This window comes from Gymnoscopelus microlampas, assembly GCF_963454915.1.
Source record: "Gymnoscopelus microlampas genome assembly, chromosome: 7".
NCBI lineage: Eukaryota > Metazoa > Chordata > Actinopteri > Myctophiformes > Myctophidae > Gymnoscopelus > Gymnoscopelus microlampas.
This window is the reverse complement of record NC_139944.1, coordinates 4,698,871-4,720,703: the sequence shown is the minus strand read 5'-3', so window position 1 is coordinate 4,720,703 and position 21,833 is coordinate 4,698,871. Positions and strand designations below refer to the sequence as shown.

Here is a 21,833-nt window from a genome sequence, read left to right as displayed (position 1 = left end):
GGACCTCTACCCATTCAGCTATGGCCGGCCACATCAATGCACCATAGTCCATTCTATTCACTGTATACTGGCTGTAGAGAGCTGGAAAAAAAACATTTACAATAGAGAGTAAAATAGAAGAAAGTGAAGTAAAATAGATGAAAGAAAGTAAAGTAAGATAAACTAAGTACAGAAGAAAGAAAGAAGTGTTTCAAGAAAGACTGAAGTATCCAAGTCCCCCCCCCCCCCCATTCGTGTGCAAGCAGCCAAAGTGATCCGTATTTGTTCGTGAGTCTTATTGTCAAAGTCATGTATATTAATGTAAATGTAAGAATATCCAGTAATGTTTATTTTTTTTGTCTTGTCTGTATGTACCGTATGTACAGTCTCACATGCAATGAATGGGCGGCACAGACTTTTAAGACCGTTTTAATACCAAATTGGCCAAATTGTCAAATATTGTGTAAGAAAGAGGCAAACATTGTGAAAATAGCCGATCTACAAGCTTGTGTAGATCGGCTATTTTCACAACATTCACCTGTGGAATGCATCAATGCAGCATGGTCCATTCTATTCATTGTATACTGTCTGTATACATGCACCGCGCACATTCTACATTCTGAGTTCATTCTGACATTGGCTCCAGTGTAGGCCATTACAAGGGGCAGGGGATTCAAATTTCCCTAATAGGACCTATCGATGACCCCAGGTCTAACCTCCTGACCCCTGGAACCCCTCAATGACCCCAGCAGGTCTAACCTCCTGACCCCCTGGAACCCCCTCAATGACCCTAGGTCTAACCTCCTGACTTCATATGAACTGTCTCTCTTCCGTATTGGCCTCATTGTTAATATGTCAGGCTGGCCCCTTGGTCGAATACAGTATTTCAACTAGCACTGAGCTGATCGGCTTTGTGCACATGCATGCACGTGACGTCATAAAATAAAGCCCCCGAGCTCAGAAATCCACAGCTCATCACTGATGGTGCCCACTTCACATGTACAGTATACCTCATGACGTGCACAGCTGGATCACTGGTAGCCCATCGACTAGTCCCGGAGCTACCGGAGGTCAGGTCACAGAGGAGCCACCAGTGGTGACAGATTATAGCATGTGCTGTAGGTAATAGGAGAGGCTTAATGTCAAAAGGCCTATCAACCAAGAACGAGGGTGTCTATTCCCAGCAATCATCCCCTGGGAGATGATTGCAGGTGGAGAGCAACACCTATCAGCTCCCAGTACTCCCAGCGCACGACTTAACCCAAGCTGTGCTACTCATGAGTTGACACAGTGAGTTGGCAGAGCCCGGGATCGAACCCAGATTGCTCTACTGGCTGAGCATGACGGACGTGAAAATAAAGTGAACTATGCTTAAGAACTGTGCTGTTTGACATGCATTCTCCCATTGATTCACCCATCATGAACAACAAACCGCAGGATTGAGTAAAACATATCAAACAATTATTGAATGTGTAAGTGTATTTCACATATGTTTATGAGGGTGCAATTTGTACACTACTAACTATAGAATGAACCGTTGTAAAGGACCAGATAGTGTCCTTTACATCCCATAGGGGTGACGGTCAGGTGCAGACAGTATCCAATAACTAAACAGTGATGATCACAGTTTGTCTGCCTTACCCCAGACGGAGGAAGAGAAGATCTACACATTGATGGGAAGACGTCCAACCTCACAGGAACATAGTAGAACGTAGACACAGGCCTTTATTGATCCCATGAGGTAAATTCACTTATCATGGCAGTTAGAAACACAGGACAGATGCAGAAAAAAATAGATACAACTAAGAATAAAAAAATAAGAGTGAACAGGTTAATGTACAGGGAGATTCAGGGTCCTTGCTTAGTAACCTTACACCACACTTGGACCACCAGGGATTTGCATGTTGTATGAGCTATTAACAGGTATTAATATCCTGTAAATGTGCATAAATATTCATATATACATATACACATTTATGAATGTATATATAAGTGTACATAAACAACATAACATACCTATGAAAACCACTCTATTGAAGCCAGAAGAGATGTCTTCTTTGCATCTTGTTCAGGTCTGGGCCTGTACTGCCACGCGGTGGCGGTACACTGTAATGACCTGAGTGTTACAGTACATTTATCTCTGGGTGTTTTGAGTCCTTTTGGTTCCACTTGTACACTCCGAGTTAAATGAACACTCCCGCTTTTGCAGTATAAAGACAAGAAGCACTTCACACGTCATGGCAATTAGAAGAAAATAACTCCCAGTATTATACAACATTTATTATTTATATCAGGGCTATTAATGGCATTATCAAAGTACATCTTAGACGTTAAACTTATTATAAATCTGCATGTACATAGTTACAGTTATGCTTTAGAACAGTCAGAGTCAAGACCAACCATGGTGATTCAAAATGCACAGGAAAACATGGAGTGTTAATTTGAACCTTCTCTGTAGAAGGGACACTTGTAGAGTTTCATTAACACTCCAGTTGGACAGTTCAGAACGCCCTCTTCAGAGGGTGAGAGACCGTTCAGAACGCCCTCTTCAGAGGGTGAGAGACAGTTCAGAACGTCCTCTCCAGGGGATGGGAGCAGATGTAGGCTCTCTTTTCCAGCACCTGCTGGGCGATCTTCTTGATGTTGGCATCGTTGTTCTCTGGTGAATCTGGAACCAACAGAGATCATCATGTTACAAAGTATGCCAGACCTTAATACACACACACACACAAATACACTTGAGGATGATTTTTGTAATAGGACAATTCATAGAGAAGGCATGGCAGTTAAGTTGGAGAACGATGTATCCGTAACTCACAGCCTGGACAATCAATATGTTTGTGTATTCTGTTCAGTGGACAGTTCTCAACCATGTTCTCAAATAGAAACTTTAATGAAATCTAGTCGTTTTTTCTTTTCTTGACAAATTAATAGTGGTGGTCTAGGTCTGTACTACATCGGGATTGCCATTGAAGTGTCAAAAAAAGTGTCATTGGTTGACCAGGTGAGTGCTTCATGTTGTACTCACGCTTCTGCAACTGAGTCATCAGGTAGTTGTTCTTGAAGAACACCTCACTGCAAAATGTATTTGCAAGCAGCACCTGGACGATCGGAGAAAAGTAACGTGATTTGGGAAAAAAAAAAAAAAAGCAAAAAGGGATACACAAGAAAATGCAAAAAATACTGGGATATGAGGTAAAAATAGACTGTAAGGCGTTGGTTCTCAAAGTGGGGTCCGGGGACCGCCAGGGGTCCTTGAGGGAGTTCCAGGGGGTCCCCAGCTAAATGATGGATAGTTAGGAAAATGGACCCTTATGGGTCTGTAACTCTGAGTGTACAAATGGAACCAAATGGACCCTAACGGGTCCATTTGGTTCCATGGTTCCGTTAAATTAACATTGATTTTACAATATAAATTGGGGTCGCAGAGATAGAAATGCCATTAAATGGGGGTCCGTAGGCCTAATGCATGTCAAACTGGGGGTCCTTGAAATTGAAACGGTTGAGAATCACCGCTATAGAGCCGTAAAAATCTTCTCTTATGGGGGTTCCTGCCATATCTTTTCAAATGGGGGTCCACGGGCTAATAACTGTCAATTTGGGGGTCCTTGACATGAAAAAGTTTGAGAACCACTGCTGTAAGGTACTGTATTTGTTTGATGTATTGGAAGAAAATGTAAAAAGGGAGGACAGATATTTGGTCAAGGCAGGTAAGAAAACCATCACAAGGAAATGGGGTAAGGCAGAGCCTCCAACCCGGGAACAATGAGGCTACAAATGGAAGAAAAATGTACTAAATGGATAATACATAAGAACTGAAACAGTGATGAGGACTAGGGTAAGGTAATCTGAAACAGATGATAGAGCTTGTAAGGATGTAAGACTAAACTATTGCGACTCCCAATAGAGCAGTTGTCTTCTCAATGTTTTTCTTTTGTTTTTGTATTCTTTTGTTTTGTTTAGTTTTAAACTTTTTGTCTGTAACTAAAAAAATATATAAAACTTTAAGTGACCAAAAAAGAAAAGGCAAAGGCATTGCTAAATCCTAGCAGTGAAAGATAAGAACGTGGTTACATTGTAAAAGTGTAAATTGGATCCTGGTTCGACATGAGCCATAAGCTTATAGTGAAGCCCTCAGCTTCCACAATAGAGATCAGATGCATTAAAGTTGGAAATATGTTCACAGATTCAAATCTACGCGATCTACCGTAGTTACTGATTATTCTTGAGTATCTCTTTTCATACAGTCCCTGTCCTCTTGTTAAGGAGCTACAGTATTATGTTCATCCTTACGAGCAGTACCACTACTCTGAGCTAGATAAATAACACTGGTCTCTAGGTACAGTCTGCTGTTAGACCATTATACACGGACCGCCACATCACAAGATCAGTTATTTTTTGGTGTGTGTGTGTGTGTGTGTGTGTGTGTGTGTGTGTGTGTGTGTGTGTGTGTGTGTGTGTGTGTGTGTGTACCTCATGGTCGTGGTCTCTCAGTCCTATGCTGATAGATCTTGTAGCTCTGGAAAGAACAGCGGTCATGGCGTACAGGTTGATCAGAACGTCCGCTACTCTCTTCAGCACCAACTGCTCATCTACAATGGTCTAACAACACAGAAGATGAGATTAATAAACACACCTACGCTTTCCTTACAAGTCATCATAGAGGTCTACAGCACATGTTTTATCTGATGATAGCGTCGTGTTTTTGTCAGAAAGGACAAGAAAGGATATTTAACAGTTTTGCTATTTTTTATTTTACATTTCCGTTCTGCCCACCTACTGCACACCTGAAAGGTTGTGAAATGAAACTGAATCACGTAATCATGTTATTTGTATGTAATGGAGCGAAAGGTTTGACTTTTGAACAGGAACTGAATGTTATGCAGCCTTTTTCTCTTGTCATCATAATAAATTGTGAGAAGTAAAACCAAACAAAAATCCTACCTTTCCATATCGGTAGAGCAGGCTCTCTGTGGTTGAGCCAAAAAAGGCAACGTTCTGTTCCAACTTCTTCGCACTGTCCTGTAAGCAAAGTCATATCAAAAGCATATCGTCAGTCAGTCTGTCGGGTGGAACCCTCACATGTCCAAAACTGTTACTTTTCAGGATTCAAATAAAAAAAAAACTGCAAAAGTAGCAGGTCTACAAGCTCAAAACGGGTAGCTTCGCGCCACGTTTCAAGCTTGTGGATCTGCTACTTCTGATGCCTTTGTGTGAGGCTGTAGTATGATCAAGCAGGGCATTCATTTACAAAAAAACATAAAAAGTTAGAATATGGAGATAAGAGCGCTGCCCGACAGTGACAATATCAAACTGGAGGACCTTGACATTAAAAAGGTTGGGACCCACTGCTCTTCAACACCCAGACGGACGTCAGAGATCAATGTCTTACCGTCAAGCTGGGATGCACCACTCCATCCTTCCCCGTCAGACCCAGATCCACACTGCCTCCCATAGAGTCCTTCAGCTTCTTCCCCAGCATGCCCAGAGCAACACCGATATTCCCCTTCTTCATCTCCCTAGAGGAACACAACGTGTACAATAACAATCTGAAGCCACATCCTGACGGTTCAGTCAACTCTATCGATGTACACACGTTAATAGAAAGAGTCCTCTTGCACACCTACTTACAAGAACAGGTGTGTTGATACAAAAATCAACACAGAAAGAGGTAGAAGTCCCACACATTGTCTTCACTTACACATTCGTATTATTATATGTATTTATATATATTCTAAATACAGAACGTTTTAGTCCAACTGACCGTCATAGCTGATGAAGGTCAGTTGGACCCAAACATCTTTCTGTAAAAAAAATATATATACTTTTTATTTGTAAGTGAAGACAGTGTGCTACGTATTTTTAACTCTGACAAATGTAGCGTTTAGTTTGATGTTTAGTCAACTGATTAGCACCTCCTTACTTTATTTTCCCTGTCAGGATCTTGCCAGCATACTGCATTCCAGTCAAGGCGATGTACATCCTGAGGATTTCATTGGTCCCCTGTAGACAAGCAACAATCAATGCACATTACATGGCTTGCTCATGTTACTTTCAAGTGACAATGTGTGCGTTTCTAACTTTCTATTGAGACTGAGGGTCAGGGTGACCCTGATAAAAAGGTTTATTTATCACTATACCGTGCACAATCCTCGAGTATAAATATGAAGTGCGCCAGGAACAAATATGTTTAGGGGGGCTGAGAGTGTTTCCACCGCAGAGAATAGGCATTCAACACCTTAAAACCTAATATTTGATCGTCAAACATCATCGCTGCACAAAGTGCTATTGCTTGCGGTATGGGGGGACAGTCTGGTTGAAACGTGTGTCTTTTAATCACTTTTTCTCACTCGCTCGCGTCGCCGGCAGTGAGGGCGGGGTGATAGTTTTCAATGAGTCTAACATGGTTAACATCAGAGTTGCTCCGATACCAGTATCAGAAAAGCTGCCGACACCGCCTAAAATACTGGTATCAGTATCGGCGAGTATGCCAGTCTATGCCATTCTGATACCATGTCATTTATCACATGATGATATTTAATTTAAAGTCATATTTTGAATGCTTCAGTTGATGTTGCACGACTGTTTTATACTCTTACTGTACTATTTACTTTATTATTTTACTAACTTGTAGCTGCACTTTAACAATTATTAATGGAACTTTGATGTATTCCTAGATCAGTGGTTCTCAAACCTTTTAATTCCAAGGACCACCATAACTCTGAGAGTGTACAAATTCGTTGGTTCCATGTGTACACTCTCAGAGTTACAGACCTGTAAGAGTCCATTTGGAACCCCCTCAAGGAACCCAGATGGGACCGCACTTTGAGAATCACTGTCCTAGATTCGTCTTAATTACAAAATGCTATCGGATCGGTACTACTCGGTACCGGAATCGGTATCGGGAAGAAATAAATGGCATCGGTACCTCACTAGATCTACAAGCTCTACAAGAGTTTGTATATCTGCTATTTTTAGCGGTGCCAACCGCTCTATACGTGGCTTTGACTCGGTGTCTGTGTGTCTGTCTGTGTGTCTGTGTGTCTGTGTGTATGAGCCCGGGATGAGCACGGCAAAGAAGCAACACATACAAACACACGCACACGCACACACACACACACACACACACGGACTTGGAGATTGCCTATGCCATCTCTCCTCTCATTTGCCACACGTGCCACTGGTTATCAAAGAGGGGTCCAGGGACCCCCAGGGACGTCCGCCCGTATGAGCACGGGATGAGCACGGGATTTGAAACAGCTATAACTCCAGTTTGCAGCATGCCACCAAGTCCAAATGTGGTATGTGGACTTAGACCACCAATACGGGCCGAGCATGAATTGCTCAAGCCCCGCCCCCTCTGTCTTCCCATTGGCTGGCCTTTAAACAGCCATAACTCAAGTTCGCAGCATGCTACGGAGTACAAATTTTGGACATGGACTAAAACCACCAATAGGGACAAACTGTAATTACTTAAGCCCCGCCCCCTCTGTCTGCCCATTGGCTGGGCTTTAAACAGCCATTATTCCAGTTTGCAGCATGCTACCAAGTACAAATTTGGTAAGTGGACTCAGACCACCAATAGGGACGAACTGAAATGAGTTAAGCCCCGCCCCAAAGGCACCGCTTCCTTCACACAGGGTGTGATTTTTTTAATAATCAAAGACATATTAAAATGACACAGATGCGTTCCCGGTCTTAATCGGTTATCGTCATAACAGTGTTGTGATGGTACCTCAAAGATGAGCAGGATGCGACAGTCTCTGAGGTAGCGCTCGTACGGATAGTTCTTTGTATAACCCAGACCCCCGAGGATCTGCAGAGCCTCACTGCAACAGATCCATCCTCCTTCTGAGCTGAACACCTGTAGAAACATGGGACACAAATGTGATCTAAACACCTGAACGCACATGGGTGTCCTACATGTTGTTCTCAAGCCGTTTTTGGCTTCAGCATTTGTTTCCCTGATTTATGGATTGTTACCCGACTAAAACATTCTGCTTAGAAAACCATAGCTAGCATTATGAAGCTATGAATGAATATTAAGCCACCATTTGAACAATATAATATAATTGGACATAAGAAATGTAGTGAAACCTGGTGTATTTTAAACTGTGGCCATAACATTTCAGTAAGTGAGTCCAGTCTTCACATCGATAAGTTCAAATGCGCAAATAAGTATAGATTTCTATACAGTAACAGTTGTGCTAGTCAAGTAAGTTATCAATTTGATTTGGTTTAACACTTCCGCATGTTCACATAAAGTTGGTTAATGTTTGATCATTAAAAAATCACAGTGAAATGTATTCTTCCTCTTCTTATATTTTCCACTTTCTCTCACATACCCCCCTGTAGTGCCTCCACGTAGGGATACACGTACCCCAATTTGAGAACCAGTGTCCTATGCCGTTAATGGCATGATTCTGTAGGACCAACAGAATCATGCCATTAACAGGCGTTTATGTAGAAGCAAGGTGTTCAGCAGGTGTTCTGACCTTGACCATGGCAGCTTCCAGAGAGCAGTCAGGGACACCTGGCCGGTCCATCATGCCTGCTGTCAGGTACGCCATGCTCTCCATCACAAAGGCATTCTGGGCCATCACTGCAAACTTCTCCTACAACACACACACACACACACACGCCACAGCATTGCAAACTCCTCCTACGAGTTTCTACGATGAGTAGAAATGATATTATATTTCATTCCCTCTTTTTTTTTTGTATTTCTACCACTTAAACCCTTTGCACCAGAACCCTATTCTGGTGTAAACAAATCCTGAAAATTGTAGATTAACAAGCTCAGAACAAATCGCGCCGCGACATGTTGTGAGCTTGTAGATATGCTATTTTCTGCGAAGAGATTTGGTGTGTAGAGGAAAAAAATCACAACCTGTGTGAAGTGAGTGGTGCCTTTGATGAGCCCCGTATTGACCCCCGTATTGATGTTGTCATCAATGTTTGTGGACAGACATACATACATACGGACACACGGACAAAGTCATGTATAGGAGTGGTTGCCTTCGGCACCACTCAAAAATCACACCCAGTGTGAAGAGAGTGGTGCCTTTGAAACGTGACAATATGTTGTCACGTGTCACGTGAAGCTTGACCAATCATACGGACGGACATACGGACGGACACACGGACAAAGTCAAATGTAGGAGTGGTTGTTAAGTGGTTAACTCATTCAGTGCCCAGCTTATTTATGGAATTTTGGCTCTGAGTGCCACAGCCAAAATTCATTGTAAAAAAAAAGTGCTTAGGAGCCGAGATACAGCCTTTTTCAGTAAGAAGTTAAACAAAGAGTGAATGGAGCAGCAAATCTTCAAATCATCATATCTTGGGTTCTGAACATGTTTTTTTTTGGACGTCTTAGACGTCCAGTGACACTCAGGGCTTATATCAACGGACGTCTTAGACGTCCAGTGGCACTGAATGAGAACAATGCCTTTTTTTATTCCTTTGTGGCTGAAATAAACATTAAACATTATAAACTTGCCTTACCTGAATCATGCCGAATTCACTGAGTTTCTTGTTGAACTGTTTTCTTGTTGCGGCATATTCTGCTGTCAGCTCTACAAAGAGACACAGTTTCATCAGCAGAAAGAAATGACATTTAATCCCCTCCTTTAACCCATTTTGGGCGGGAACCCCTATTTGTAACTATACCTTTCAAGACGGGAACCCCTTTTGGGGGCTAGTTACTTGGCAGATTAAAGTATTAAATTATAAAACATACATTAACCACTTCAGCCCAAGTTTACACAGAGGCTATTTGAAAATAGCCGATCTACAAGTTCACAACGCGTCGCGATGCGACGCGTTGTGAACTTGTAGATCTGCTATTTTCAAACATTTTAGTACTTTTACTTTTGGTACTTTAAGTCTATTTTGATGCCAATACTTTTGTACTTTTACTCAAGTAACATTTTCAACACAGGCCCTTTACTTGTAACAGAGTATTTTTATAGTGTGGTATTGGTACTTTTACTTAAGTACAAAATGTGAGTACTTCTTCCACCACGGTATAAAAGTCATTAAAAGTCTAGCTAATGCATGGCAAGAATTAAAAAAAATACACATACTGTACGAGTTGCGGCAACAATGTCTTCATCAGGGTGACTAAAAGAATTTGCATGATGTTTACCTATGAGTTTCTTTATCATTCCTGCCCCAGCACTGCCCATACTGAACCTCCCCGAGTTCAGGATGTTCATGGCGACCTGGCAACGACAAATATATATGAGGTCAAATGTTGATGTTCTGGCCCGTATCTTGTAACAATAGGCTCTATGCACAGCAGCCATATTGGGAATGAATTGGGCCCCTTCCTTACTTCCTTCACAGGTGTTACCAATGATACTAATTAAGGCTCTGTTCCATTTAGTGTGGCATAGTGGTTGTCTTATTTTCAAGAACCCCCATAACTCTGAGAGTGTACAAAATGAAACCAAATGGACCCTTACGGGTCCATTTGGTTCCATTTGAACACTCTCAGAGTTACACAGCCACCATAAGGGGCCATTTGGGAACCAAAATGGAGTGTTTCTAGTGAGCCAACATGCACGATATCAGCACCCTGACCAGAATGGAACAGAGCCTTCATTAGTATAATTGGTAACACCTGTGAAGGAAGTCAGAAGAGGCCCACTTTATTTCCAATATGTCTGCTGTGCATAGAGCCTATTACATCTCACAGACAGTATGGTGTCATGTGTTGGTGTTCTCATTTATTTTCATAAGAGACAGCCAGGTTACCTTGAATCCACCACCAATTTCTCCAATGACATTCTCCACTGGTACTGGCACATCCTCGTACGTCACTTCACAAGCTGATCAATAAAAATAAATACAATGTTATTAAGCATAAAACCAGCTCTATACTGTAGTGTAGTCTACCAATGGGCTCTATGGACATCTAAGCAGTCATATTGAAAAGAAATTGGACCTCTTCCCTGCTTCCGTTCGTACACTCTCAGAATTATTGGGGTCCTTGAAATTAAAAAAATGTTTGAGAACCACTGTGCTACACTAAATGGAACAGAGCCTTAATTAGAAAGATTGGTAACACCTCTGAAGTAAGTAAGGAAGAGGCCCAATTTATTTCCGATGTCTGCTGTGCATAGAGCCCATTCCTACACAGAAATCACAATGACGGGGAGTCAGAGTGTAAAGTCAGAGAGCGTAAAGGGCCAGTCACACCAAGCACTATTATCACTATACCGTTCACCATTGTCTTTGTTATAGTTGTGGTGTGAACTCTGCCATCCACTTGAGTTAGAACTAGTGATTGTGCTCAGTGAACGGCCCTTAAAAATGGATCAGTGTGTAGCAGATTTTGATTTAGTCATATCGTCTTTTGAATAAAATTCATTTGAACATTTGAAATGTTTTAGTTTTAGTTGAATTAATATTATAAGATTTTCTAATTTTAATCTGCAGTTGATTTAGTCAAGAACATTTTATCTTGGCTGGCCTTGATGGCGTCGTAATGGATGATTTATACTTAGCTGTGTGTGCCGGAAACAGCTGATCTACAAGCTCACAACGCGTCGTAGATCGGCTATTATCGGAGCGCGACACCCACGTGCAACCAAGCATAAAAAGACTTGTCTTAGTTCTACTGGATCTCTTCTCCACTAGGTCCCTCCCTAACATTTTCATCTAGCTTTTATTTGTTGATGAAATTATCAATATATGTACAGTAGTCATCAAAGCTTAATTTTTAGTTACTAGTTTCGTCAGTGATAAAAGGTAGTCGACGAAGGTTTTTCGTCATTGTTTTAGTCGACGAAATTAACCCATTAAATCCGGGAACGCATCTGCAAATGTCTTCTAAATCCAAATAGGTTTCTGAAAAACTCATGTTGCTAAATATCAGTGCTGCTCAAACTTTTTTCATGTCAAGGACCCCCAAAATGATATGTTTTTGGCCGCCGACCCCCATCTCAAAATATTTAGTTCCAGGGACCCCCAGAAGCAAAGATTTGAGTTACAAATGTTCGCTTAAAAAAAAAATATATATATATATATATTCAAAGATTTGTACACATTTTCACGATTTAAAACAAAAAAATAGCAGATCTATAAGCTTGTATATCTACTATTTTTGAATAGCCAAAGTATAAATATGGTTATAGCCAAAATCTAAAATGACACAGATGCATTCCCGGATTGAATTGGTCAACACTGGTGTGTAGTTATCTCACTGTTGGATCCTCGGATTCCCAGCTTGTCCTCAGGCTTGCCACTGGTAATGCCGCCGTACGCTCGCTCCACGATGAAGGCAGAAATCTTGTCTTTCTTCACGCCGTCCTTGTCGGTCACCTCTGACCTCGCAAACACCGTCATGATGTCTGCCATGCCGCCGTTGGAGATCCAGATCTGATCAATACGCAAAAACACAAAAACGACAACGCAGAATCAACACCTTGCAGAGTTCAAGGCAAGTCTAAATCATTTCCGAGTACAGTACGTGCTGAGGCACAAAGTAAATTCACCAAAACTACATGTGAATAATTATAAAATAATAAACTAAATGAATTGTGTGTTTATAAAACTAACAAAAACAAGTAATCTTTGTCAGTTTATTTCATACTCGAGCCTAGTATTTTGGGTGGATTATAATTATTATAGTTATTATTATTATCATTATTATCAGAATCAATCTTTATTGTCACATCACATTACAGGTAAGGTGGGTGAAATGCTTAATTGTGCTGGTTCATCAATGCCGTTAAAAATAGAGAATAGCATAAAGAGAAGAGAATAGAGAAGGAGACACATAAAGTGCAAATGTAACTAGTGCATCATGAACTGTAAGTGCATGATATTAATGTTCGTAATGAATAATAGAATGCATCCTCTTTAACTAATTGCATACTAAATTAAGTGTCATGAGTTATTGTTATTATTATTATTATTATATAGGTGTGCCAGTTTTAAGCGACAAAGCGACTTGAGTACTCAGAAAAGCGTTATATATAAATATATAAATTGCATGTATTAGTTTTTTTAACGGTTGAGTTTGTACACAATACTTTGTCCTCATAGCGTCTGGATGAAGAAAACAGACAATAACTTTTGGGAGGAAAACGACAGGTCCAACTAACGAGCTCATTGATGGGTGATCTGGTCCACATTAACAGTACTGTACTTTTTGACGGTTTGAAAAAAGACTTAGGCTTTGTTTTCATTTATATTTTTATCTGGATAAACAGATCGTCCCAAGGCAGACGGCAGTGGAACAGTGAGTCTTACTTTAGAGCCGTTGAGCAGGTAGTGAGTCCCGTCTTCAGACAGAGTGGCACGGGTCTGGATAGAGGCTGCATCACTTCCACTGAAATGATCATCAGTGAGAAATAATGAGAAATAACACAAGCAATGCAGACAAATGTTCCAGCACCAGGCTCTAGATCTGGCTCTGTACTTGGTCTGGCTCTGACCTTGGTCTGTTCTTCTTTCCCTCTACACCAAACCTCTTTGCCGAAAATAGCCGATCTACAAGCTCACAACGCCTCACAGCGTTGTGAGCTTGTAGATCAGCTTTTTTTTCGGCTAATGTTCCCCTCAGAATAGGGATGCTAGGGTTGCTAACTTGCTAGTGGTTAATAAATACATTTAAAAAAAGCACACAAACATTTGACTGTTAGTGTAACTCTGCAGACCCCTAGGGCATTGGTTCTCAAAGTGGGGTCCGGGGAGCCCCAGGGGTACTTGAGGGGGTTCCAGGGGGTCCCCAGCTAATTGATGGATAGGAACCAAATGGACCCTTATGGGACTGTAACTCTGAGAGTGTACACATGGAACCAAATGGACCCGTTAGGCTCCATTTGGTTCCATTTGTACACTCTCAGAGTTAAATTAACATTGATTTTACAATATGAATTGGGGTCCCAGAGATATAAATGCCATTATATGGGGGTCCGTAGCCTAATGCATGTCAAACTGGGGGTCCTTGAAATTAAAATGGTTGAGAATTACTGCTAGAGAGCCGTAAAAATCTTCTCTTATGGGGCTCCCTGGCTTATCTTTTCAAATGGGGGTCCGCGGGCTAATAAGTGTCAATTTGGGGGTCCTTCACATGAAAAAAGTTTGAGAACCACTGCCCTAGGGGTCCCGGAGGAGACCCCCTGTTGAAGACCCCCTGTTCTAGACGTTCGTTTACCTTCCCGGTTCAGTCAAGCAGAAGGCTGCTACGTGTTCTCCCGAGGCCAGTTTGGGCAGATACTTCTGTTTCTGTTCCTCGCTCCCAGCTATCAGGATGCCCTGGAACGCACAACATGTTTGACAACGTTATATTATTCACAGCCTCACTTCAACCTCACATAGCAGCAGTGGTGGAAAAAGTACTCAAATTCTTTTACTTAAGTAAAAGTACCAATACTGCAATATAAAAATACTCTGCTACAAGTAAAAGTCCAGAATTAAAAATGTACTTGAGTAAAAGTACAAAAGTATTGGCATCAAAATGTACTTAAAGTACCAGAAGTAAAAGTACTAAATATTTGAAAATAGCCGATCTACAAGCTCACAACGCGTCGCGATGCGACGCGTTGTGAGCTTGTAGATCGGCTATTTTCAAATAGCTTAGGTATAAAATAGGGTTAAAGTGGGTAATGTATGTTTCTTTACATCATCATTTATATCTGAAAAGTAACTAGTAACTAAAGTTTTCAAATAAATGTAGTGGAGTAAAAGTAAAAGTATTGGAAATTGTAAATACTCAAGTAAAGTACAAATACCTCAAAATTGTACTTAAGTACAGTACTTAACTCATTGAGTGCCATTAACGTGTTTCACGTGTTAACCCCACAAAAAAATGGGGAAAAAAAATGAAAAAAAACAAAACAAGATACATGTATCATCATCTGAAGATGTGCAGCTCCATCCACTCCTTGTTTAACTTATAACTTAAAAGGGCTGTATCTCGCTTCCTAAGCACTTTTTTTTTACTTTGAAAAAAAAAAAAAAAAAAAAATTGTAATGGCCAGAAATAGATAATAATTTGGGCACTCAATGAGTTAAGTAAATGTACATAGTTACTTTCCACCACTACATAGCAGCATACTGCACATGCTAACAAGAACTGTGGTTTCCTCTAGCCGTGCGTGCTGCACATGGCAACATGGGCAGACACATTGAAAACACTCAAACGGCGGTTTTCAAACATTTGCATGTCAAGTGACCCCCAAATTGATATTTATTTGGCCGTGGACCCCCCCCCCCACTGAAAACATTTTGTGCCAGGGACCCCCAGAAGAGAAGATTTGTGTTAAAAAAAATCTAAATTATTCAACAATTCTCCAATTTTCCGCCCAGATTTTTCAAGATAAAAAAAAAAAAGGATACTTTGGCTATTTTTGAAGGGCCAAAGTATAAAATATGGATAAAGTGGTTAACCAATTAAGACCTGACTGAGGCCATTCTTTAAAAAAATCTAAATCCTAACAGTAAAAAATAAAAATAAAAATGTTTTCAAGATTTAAAAAAAATAGCAGATCTACAAGCTCGTAGCGCGACACCGAGTGCCGCGCTACGAGCTTGTATATCTGCTATTTTTGAATAGCCAAAGAAATCTAAAGTGACACAGATGCGTTCCAGGTCTTAATGGGTTCAAACGATTGTGACGCTATATTTACTGATTTTGCTGGGGGACCTCCAGTTACCACCCCCCCCAAGGACCACTGGCGGTCCCCGCACCCCACTTTGAGAACCCCTACACTAAAAGGAGAGCAGGTTCACCTTCAGACCAATGGCTTGGTGAGCAGCCAGAGTGACAGCAATAGATCCATCCAACGAGATGATCTCTCCTAATCGGGCATACATGGTGTTGGACAGACCTAGACCACCTGCAGACAAAACACAATATGTTATCATTGATGTCAAGCTTCAAGCTAAATAAATAAATGGAGTAAAAAGACTGATCTACGCTTCGTTGCACACACACCGCTGTTGCAAGCTCACGGCGCGTTGTGAGCGTGCAGATCGGTTATTTTCGGCAACGATATAGAGAGCGAAAAACAGAAAATACATTAGCATTAAGCCCCGAGGGACTCCGGTCAACTGTATAGGGTTTTAACCCATTTAGACCTGGAAAGCCTATATGTTGTTATACCTTTCAATCCTGAAAACATTTTAAATTTTGTACCAAAAAAAAAACATTCTAAAATTATTTTTGGGTTTTTTCGTTCTTCCGTTCGTCCCAAAGAACAGGAGATAATATTTTCCAAAAAGTTGCTGCTCCATTCACTTCAATGTTAAAAAATAAACAGACAAAAAAATAACATTTTTTCTAAGTACTAGCTTAGAAAACACTGGCAGAGGCTACAGACCGTTCTAGAGAAACTCTGGCAGTCTAAGAGTTAACGCCCTACTTGATCGTACCACAGCGTCACACAAAAGGATCAAAAGTAGCAGATCTACAAGCTCGCGCCGCGTTTAGAGCTTGTAGATCTGCTACTTCTGATGCTTTTGAATTTGAATCCTGAAAAGTAACAGTTTTGGACATATGAGGTTGCCACCCCGACAGAGATAATTATGCTAGAGCAACATTTTCTCTTGGAATAAATAAATAAACGTTTTTCAGAAAACTTCGGTTAGGATTTAGAAGTCGTTTCCTAAAACCGGCCTCAGGTTAAAAAAGGTCTTACCATACTCCTCAGGGACCTGGATGCCAAACAGGCCCAGCTCCTTCAAGCCGTTCAGGGTCTCTGCAGGGATCTTAGCATCATGGTCGATCTTCGCCGAGTCCACTGGAACAAACAACATGACTGTCACCTCAACTGTCGTGTTTTTCAACCACTGGTCCATGGACCACTACTGGACCACAGCATAAATTACAACTGGTTCATAGGAAAAGGTTTTAAAATGTTGAAAAAATATACAGTACTGTATATTGCACCTTTGTTAAATGCATCAAAAATATGTTTAAATAGTATCTTAAGTCCATCAAATCTAAGAAAATTGTTGAACTAAAAAGGTGTAGTGTGGAGAAAAAGGGCTTGAAATTAAATATAAGGATGTATGGATGGATCAATGGAGGTCTTTTCTCTCACCCTCCTCGTTGAAGTACTTTTCTACCGGTGCCACAAACTGGTTGATCTCCTCCAACTCCTCATTTGAGATTTCTGGGTAGGGAAAGACCTCCGCCTGGAAGACAATCACATTGTTTAACAACACACACACACACACACACACACACACACACACACACACACACACACACACACACACACACACACACACACACACACACACACACACACACACACACACACACACACACACACACACACACACACACACACACACACACACACACACACACACAGTATGTTCACAAGTATTCTTGTGAATCTGTCAGTCACAGATACTGTACAGTAGTGAAAATGCCAGTGACAGTAGCTGTGCGCCACAGAATGTACGAATGACATCATTATGGCTATTACTAGCCATAATACTCTACTCTCCCGCCCTGCATTGACCACTTTCAACCTGGCATACCTTTAAAATACATGTGAAAAATAATTTAAAAAAAAATAACGATCTAGCTCACAGTCACAACACATTGTTAAAGAGATTAAAGACCTCCAGACAGGACCTCTGCACAGTTTTATGACTGACTGCCTGCCTGCCTGCCAGTCACAGTCAGTCAGTCAGTCAGTCAGTCAACTGGGATAGTTTTTGAAGTTTGAACCAAACAAATCCATCATAAGGTCAAAGTTAACAGTGCAAGGCAAAGGTTTCACCCTATGTTATTGTTCATACACGTATACATGTGGTGGGGTGTGGTTTGCTATTGTGTCGGCACACAGTCATGTCAAAACCGGTGCAGCAGGATACATACTGTATGTGAAGAATTTAATGCAGATGTCTGGTAAATACTAGTAAGTAAGCCTTGCCGAGCCATGTGGCCCATAAGGGCGGGAGCCCATCTTCTGTTTCTGTAGCGTGGGGCAGCTTGTACAAGCACACCGCCTGGACTTACCCCCCAATCCAACCCTTGATGCGGAGTGCCAAGCAGGGAGGCACTGGGTACCATTCTTCAGAATGTTTAGTATGATCTGGCCGGGGATCGAACCCCGACATCCTAGTACCAAGGCGGACACTCTAACCCAGCGGTGGGCAACTTTGATGATGGAAAGGGCCACTATATTTCCACACTCACTACAGAGGGCCACATTACATATGCTGTCTCTCTGTATTTGAATTTTATTCAGCATTCTATGTCACACAAAAGCCGGATGCACCACGGTGGATTCAACAGACAACCTCTGAGGTTGTGGGTACGGTTACTCTTACCACGTTCAATTCACTGTTATAGTGCTATGACACATGAATTTCCCCACAGGGATCAATAAAGGTTTAACGCAAACTGTGTCATTTAGGCCAGTGGTTCTCAACCAGTGGTCCTTGAGGGGGTTCCAGGTGGTCACCAGCTAAATGATGGAGAGTTGGTAACCAAACTAGATCTTTAACTCTTGAGAGTGTAAAATGAAACCAAATGGACCCGTAAAGGTCCATTTGGTTTCATTTTACTCTCAAGAGTTCAATTATTCTCAAGAGTTCAATTACTCTCAAGAGTTCAATTATTGTTAAACATCTGCATTACTCAATTTAAAAGAAGTCTACACAATTAGAGAATGTAGAAGAATAGTTATTTTGATCAACGTGTGACTGTTGTTTCTCCTATGGTACCAACATCAATACAGCATGGAATTGTGGACAAAATCCAAAATATCCAAAAGATAACAAATTATTCTAAGTCTTGGGGTCTGAGAGTCTAAATCTCATCCAACCGAATAAATAATGGACCTTGATATGAATAGGGTTGAAAACCACTGATGTAGGCGTTTCTGTCAGCTTCTGTCCATGCTGGCACACACATTAACACCTAAATGAAAACACCCACAGTTAATGTTATTACCTTCAGTAGTCCATGAGCCAGACAAGATTTCATTATCGAAAGAGTGGGCAAAACCAAACCTATATTAAATTGTTCATAGGGTCAATACGAGTAAATAAATATATGATAACCTTTCCACAGGAGTAGCTTTTTCATGGTTATTATCACACATTTTGTTATTTTCCCCATACGTATATGACAGGTGAAAAAATGACAACATTTAAAAAAGAGTTATCATAATGAAACTTCCTGAGTTGATTACTTACATGAAGACAATGATTTATCGTATTACAAGTTTTCTGAAATTGTATATTTAAATATGCAAATGAGGCATTACGAAAATATGAATTTGCATAACTTTCCAGAATCAACATTGGAACATTGGACAAAGCCAGAGTGAACATTCTTATTTCATTTTGTTAAGATGTTGGAGTCAAAGCTTTTTAACGAGGGAATATTCAATATCTGGCTCAATTTTGGGGCTCTGGCTCATGGACTAAATGCCTAATTTGCATATTTAAATATACAATTTCAGAAAACTTGTAATACGATAAATCATTGTCTTCATGTAAGTAATCAACTCAGGAAGTTTCATTATGATAACTCTTTTTTAAATGTTGTATTTTTTTCACCTGTCATGTACGTATGGGGAAAATAACAAAATGTGTGCTAAATATGAAAAAGCTACTCCTGTGGAAAGGTTATCATATATTTATTTACTCGTATTAACCCTATGAACAATTTAATATAGGTTTGGTTTTGCCCACTCTTTCGATAATCATTGCTCAATTTTGGGGCTCTGGCTCATGGACTACAGCTGTATTTATGATGCATCAACAATGTGTTGATCTCATGACACAGCATGTAGCATCTCCCCTAGTACATTTCTATATTTAGTTGACCTCATAATTGACTGTGATTGTGTGTACAGCTCTTGTTTCCATCATAATGCACGTTGTCCAATGTTGCGTTATGTCAGCCAAAAATGGGCTTTACATATTCCACAAAAAGTCAACGAGAAGTTCCCTAGGATCTTAAGCTTAACCAAAGAACAAGCTTTTTGAATAGGATTGAACGTCTAGTCAGTAAGAATACTCTGAAGATTCTTGCAGGGGCCCTCATACAAGGTTATTATGATTATGCATGCACTTTATGGTATCACAACACCTCCAAGGCCTTAAAAACAAGGCTCCAAACATCCCAAAACAAACTAGTAAGGCTACTTCTTGGCCTCAATTACAAAACCCATCTAACCCCTGCTCATTTTGCTAGGATGGAAGACTTAGGGTTGAGGACAGAGTACAGCAACTTGCTATGGGCCTGGTCTTCAAGATACACCACAACATTGGGATCCCCCTGTATTTGTCTAAATACTTCCTAAATGTTAATGAAGTCCACGATCATAACACCAGAGGCAGCTCCACAAATCATGTGCAACCCAGATTTGGCTCAACAAAAGGGAATGAACTCGTTCTCATGCTATTCATCAAAAATGTGGAATGCCCTACCAAAAGGAGTGTAAAACCCTACTCACTTTCAAAACTGCCCTAAAGATACACCTTCAGGAGGCTGCAATTCGAAAATGGCCCCTGTCTAAGTCTTAACCTACCCCCCTACCCCCCCCCCCTTTTCTTTTTCTTCTTTTGTACATTTTTTTTTCACTCTTCATACCAGTAACCTGTAAAATGATTGTATGACATTCTGTATAGTAGTGTGTATATCTGTCTGTCTCTTATATGTCATCATGATTTGTGTGCATGGGGATCTCATCTTAAACAAGCTCAGTGCTTAATGAGTCTTCCAGTTTAGTAGACCTTGTATTGTGAATGTGTACTTCCATGTACTGTTGTTCTCATCAATCAATCTAAATATGATTGTCTTTACCCATAAGTCTGTTCGTGTTATGTGTTGATCGTAATCATAACAATAATGAATCATAACAGTGCTTACCTTGTTGACTTGTTGATATATGAATATACATACAGTAATGGTAATCATTAGAACAGTACTTACCTTGTTGATATATGAACATACATACAGTAATGATAATCATAGTAATAACAGTGCTTACCTTGTTGATATATTAACGTACATACAGTAATAATAAAGCAGTATAACAGTGTTTACCTTGTTGATACATTAACATACATACAGTAATAATAAATCATAATAACAGTGTTTACCTTGTAGATACATAAACATGCATACGGTAATAATACATCATAATAACAGTCCTTACCTTGTTGACTTGTCCCAGGAACAGATCTTTAGCATAGGCTAAGTGTCTGCTAGTGGATCTAAAAGTCCTCCTGTGTTGTAGTGAATGAGCCGCTGGGCTCCCGGTGTGTTTCACATGACAACTCAATGCTTTCAGACGCTTACACACCAACACAACTCTGTTTGTATTCATTATGAATGACTATGTATTATTATTATTGTTCTGACCTGTTATCAACTCCTCTGTCTGTCTGTCTGTCTGTCTGTCTGTCTGTCTGTCTGACTGACTGGAGACCTTTCGCCTACATCTGTCTCATGATGATGACGTTATTTATACACACACGTTGGGTAACCCATAGACACTGGGGAACAGCGGCGCCCAGTGGTGGAATTAAGTAATGGAAATAATCCACGTTCACAAGAGCTAGTTTCAAATAGGCTTTATGTACAGCAGCAATATTGGAAAGAAATTGGGTATATCGTGCATGTTGGCTCACTAGAAACACTGCATTTTGGTTCCTAAATGGCCCCTTATGGTGGGTGTGTAACTCTGAGAGTGTACAAATGGAACCAAATGGATCCATTTGGTTCCATTTGTACACTCTCAGAGTTATGGGGGTCCTTGAAAACAATACTGTACAACCACTATGCCACACTAAATGGAAGACCCTTAATTAGTATTATTGGTAACACATGTGAAGGAAGTAAGGAAGGGGCCCAATTAATTCCC

At 40.6% G+C, this 21,833-nt stretch overlaps 1 protein-coding gene across 1 annotated transcript; it reads right to left on the bottom strand.

The window, feature by feature from the left end:
- Positions 1–1,725: 1,725 nt before the first annotated feature.
- Positions 1,726–21,296, bottom strand: acad9 (acyl-CoA dehydrogenase family, member 9; the record flags this gene model as incomplete). The annotated part of the gene is made up of 18 exons (XM_084061519.1): positions 1,726–2,647; positions 3,008–3,080; positions 4,453–4,581; positions 4,924–5,001; positions 5,372–5,498; positions 5,903–5,982; positions 7,715–7,843; positions 8,475–8,594; positions 9,484–9,554; positions 10,127–10,202; positions 10,738–10,811; positions 12,189–12,363; positions 13,240–13,318; positions 14,147–14,247; positions 15,724–15,830; positions 16,632–16,733; positions 17,037–17,130; positions 21,126–21,296. 18 exons carry the CDS (start codon positions 21,294–21,296, stop codon positions 2,547–2,549), a joined length of 1,887 nt encoding a protein of 628 aa, XP_083917645.1. The 3' UTR covers positions 1,726–2,546.
- Positions 21,297–21,833: the final 537 nt, after the last annotated feature.